The sequence below is a fragment of the Ursus maritimus genome (genome assembly GCF_017311325.1).
Source record: "Ursus maritimus isolate PB19 chromosome X unlocalized genomic scaffold, ASM1731132v1 scaffold_X1, whole genome shotgun sequence".
NCBI classification, from domain to species: domain Eukaryota; kingdom Metazoa; phylum Chordata; class Mammalia; order Carnivora; family Ursidae; genus Ursus; species Ursus maritimus.
The window spans coordinates 8,345,876-8,349,857 of NW_024423319.1; the positions used below are offsets into that span (position 1 = coordinate 8,345,876).

At 50.6% G+C, this 3,982-nt stretch overlaps 1 protein-coding gene across 1 annotated transcript; it reads left to right on the forward strand.

Annotated features, from left to right (window-relative positions):
* Nucleotides 1–239: 239 nt before the first annotated feature.
* On the forward strand, nucleotides 240–1,964 carry LOC121105062 (small integral membrane protein 10-like protein 2A). Its single transcript, XM_040641224.1, has one exon. It carries the CDS (start codon nucleotides 395–397, stop codon nucleotides 620–622), a length of 228 nt encoding a protein of 75 aa, XP_040497158.1. The 5' UTR covers nucleotides 240–394; the 3' UTR covers nucleotides 623–1,964.
* Nucleotides 1,965–3,982: the final 2,018 nt, after the last annotated feature.

Here is a 3,982-nt window from a genome sequence, read left to right on the forward strand (position 1 = left end):
AAAAAAAAAAAAAAAGGACCACCGGGAGGAGGAAGCTGGGTCTCCCGGGAAAGCCACGTGCCCCTCCCCCTCCCTCCCCTGCCTCCAGCCTTGGGTCCCCGCCTCCCCACCCCCACCCCCTCCCTTCCCAGTCCAGGGGCTCGCTATCTCCAGCGCCCCGCCCACTCCGAGGAAGCTCAGTGCCGCGGCCCCGGCGGAGCACCAGCGATTGCCGATCGCCGCGGCGGGGAAGGAAGACATCTGCGGTGCAGCGCGGCTGGCATCTGCGGCCGCCCAGTGGGCCCCCGGCGCCGGCTGTTCCCGCGCGCGTCTCTCGGTCCGTCCATCGGTGGGTCGGCGCAGCCGGCTGGAAGCCCTGGGCTCCCGGCACCGTCTGGGAGACGACGCCAGACCGATGGCGGCAGCGGCAGCGGCGGCGGCGGCGGTGGCGGCCCTGTCGGCCCTGGGGGTGCGGCTGTCGCGCTCGGCGGCGACCCGTGGCTCCTACGGCGCCTTCTGCAAGGGGCTCACGCGCACGCTGATCACCTTTTTCGACCTGGCCTGGCGGCTGCGCACCAACTTCCCCTACTTCTACATGGTGGCCTCGGTGATGCTCAACGTCCGCCTGCAGGTACATATTTAGAGCAACTAACTTGGTGGCGTTCGGGGGTCCCCGAAGGTTGGCTGGCTTCCACCCCCTGGCTCGCCGGCTCGAGAGCACCGCGGCCGGTGGACTCGCACATGCAGACTCGCCGGGCTGCCTTTGCACTGCCTTGTCTCTCCACGGATATGCGCGGCTAGAAATCAGCAGTTGCGGAAAGCCTACAGGAGAACCAAAAAAGCCGAGGATCGAATGAAAAGGTGATTCTCTAGGAAATAGATACTTCAAGGAACAGGAGAGAACTTTAAACTCTGAAAATCCTCAGAAATACTTGAGACGTTCTTGCAGCCATAAATCACAAACCAGCCCGAACGTGAGGAAGCGCCGGTGGTCTCGGGATGCCTGAAGGGGGAACACAAGAGGCAAGGTTACTAACGACCAAAAGGTGAGCCAACTGTACAGCCACGGTCCGATTGGGAAAGCAAATCTTCCAAATTCGAATAAGATGTGAACAGACTTGCAACTGAATAGAATGAATCCTAAGCCATTAGATGGACTGAGTTAGAAGCTGGAGGAAATTAATAACGTGATCTGGAAGGCACACATGACTTCATCCCCAAGGCCAAGTCAGCGGCGAACAGAAACTGCAGGGGAAGACGAACATTTCGAACTGTACAAGGAAAGCAGGCTTCGAATAGGAAGCAACCTCAGACGTGGCCGGGTTTTGAACAGCTGCCAGGAGCGGGAGAGAGGGAATCAGCTTGAACACTGATGGGCACGTGCAGCGCTCGCTGCGGCTCAGCTCTTCAGTGAACCGTATTTGAATAATCATTCCGATGGAAATAGAAGTGAAGGTTTTGCGTTTTTAGACCAAATCTGTCAGCTAAGCAGGGAAGACTTCATGACGGTGATAGAACCGGATGGGAAGGTTAGCCGCTTGGACAGTGCACAGCCCAGGCAACAACTGGGCAGGCAGAGAGGAGGAAAGCAGGAAGTGAAGAAGGAAGTCCAGATTCTGTCCCTAGTTGAAAGAATAAGGCAGGTTTAGGGATCGTATTATTAAAGCCAGCAAGGTAGCCAACAGGAGATTTAAAAATAGTGATTCAGCCATAGTGAGGGGGGAGGGGGCTGCTGGGACAGCGGGAAGTCAAAATCCCTCACTTTATCAAGTCAAAAAGTAGTAATAAAAGCCTATTCTTAAGGAAGAAAGGAGGTAACCACCAAACAGACAGGTGTAAACGTTTTTGCCTCTGATTTGGGGAACTGAGTTGAGCAGGATGGGTGGGGATTTACTACTGTTTCATTATATACCTTTTTTTTCACTATCAGATTTTTTGAAAACTATGTAAGTATTGCTTTGATTAAAAATTAAAACTTATTAAAAACTGAATTGACTGCAATTAGACGGAAATTTGGGGGAGGGGGAGCTGGGGACCAGCACAAAAGGCCAGGGAGACTCTGCCTTCCTGTCTTTCCACAGTAGTGTATGTGTATCCTAGAATGTTCCTGAATGATCCCACGCAATACGATGTCCTTGCTTTCCAGGGAAAGCTTAGACCCCAAGGAAAAGCTTTAAAAATGAAAATGGCCAGTCATCTTCAGGTAGCCCAGGGCTTCCTCACTCTCTGAAACTGTGTGAGCAAATTTCTGCAGTAATGTAATTAAGTTTTTTTTTTTTAAAGATGTATTTTCTAAAACTTGCAGTTTTTCAGAACTGTTTTCCAGGTTTGTTGAGGTATAAGTGACATATAACATTGTGTAAATGTAAGCTGCCCAGTGTGTTGGTTTAACACTTTTCCAGGGCGATGTGATTGCCCAGCCTCAGCTGACCTCTCTGTCACATCACTTAACTACTGTTTTTCGTGGTGAAAACATTCAAGATTCCTCTCTTAGCAACTTTCAAATATGTGATAGAGTATTAACTACGATCACAATGCTGTGTCTTAAATCCCTAAAGTTTACTCATCTTCTAACTGGGAGTTTGTACTCTTGGACCAACATCTCTTCACTGCCCCCACCCCCCACCCCCTGGTGACCATCATCCTGCTGTGTTTCTGTGGGTTCGGCCTTCTTCGATTCATGTGTAAGTGAGATCAGACAGAACGTTGATGGACACCTCGACAAGTGCCTCAAGATGTGTAGACGAGGTGTTTACATTTTAGTATCGGTCATAATAGTGAGCCAGTGGAATAAACTCAATGTCCCACATGAGCGTGGGGGCGAAGGGCAGGCCGCCCCAAGATGGGTCACTTTGGCATGAACAGGACTTTGAGTCAAAGGCAGTCAGAACCCAGCAGATGCTGGAAAAGCTCTTTACCTCCCCCTCAACTGCCTGCCTGTACCAGGATGAGAGCTTGAAACAGATTCCTCTTTTTTTTAAGATTTTATTTATTTATTTGAGAGAGACAGAGTGAGAGAGAGCTTAAGAGTGGGGGGGGGCAGAGGGAGAAGCAGACTCCCCTCTGAGCAGGGAGCCCGATGTGGGGCTCCATCCCAGGACCCCGGGATCATGACCTGAGCTGAAGGCAGATGCTTCACCCACTGAGCCCCCAGGCTCCCCAAGAGATTCCTCTTTACATAAAAAATTTATTTGCATACCAGGGCGACCTTTGTTTTCCAAACATCTCTCCCCCTTCCTGCTAATGGTCTTTCTCCCCTTTTATTTTCAGACCCTACCCCTCTCCTTAGTTCCTATAAGCCTCGTGTTTGCCTCTCTGTTTCTGCAGTCTGTCTGTGTGATTCCCCATAGGTCTGCTATTAAATTTCTTTTTCTGTTAATCTATCTCACGTCAATTTGAGTCATCCTCCCTCAAGGAGGACCTTGAAGGGCAAAGGAACTTCCTCCCCAACCGTAGGAGCTTGGTTAAAAAAAAAATAGCACAACTAGATAATGGGAGTACCGCGTAGCCATTAAAAATAAGGAATTCTATTTTCTCAAAGTGGAACGAGTCTAAGAGATGGGAAGCCACCTCACAAATGGGTTGTGATTGAGCCGGAGGGGGACACACACACACACACACACACACACACACACACACACACATACGTGTATATACATTCACACACTCCACTTAGTGACGGAGAAATAAGAATACTTCAAAACAGGGCTCCTGGATGGCTCGGTTGCTTGGGCGTCTGCCTTCGGCTCAGGTCATGATCTCAGGGTCCTGGGATGGAGCCCCACATTGGGCTCCCTGCACAGCGGGAAGGCTGCTTCTCCCTCTCCGCCTGCCCCATCCTTGTGCTCTCTCTCCCTCTGTGTCTCTCTCAAACAAACAAATGGAATCTTTAAAAAAAATACGTGGAAATGTTATTGTACCCTTACGATAAGCCGTGGGGCGTTCTAAGCACTTTACATACATTGTCTCATTTAATCCTGGCAACGACCCAGACATAGGGGCT

Excerpts from the sequence above, each read along its gene's own strand:
- LOC121105062 (XM_040641224.1), top strand. The coding sequence starts at position 395 with ATGGCGGCAGCGGCAGCGGCGGCGGCGGCGGTGGCGGCCCTGTCGGCC.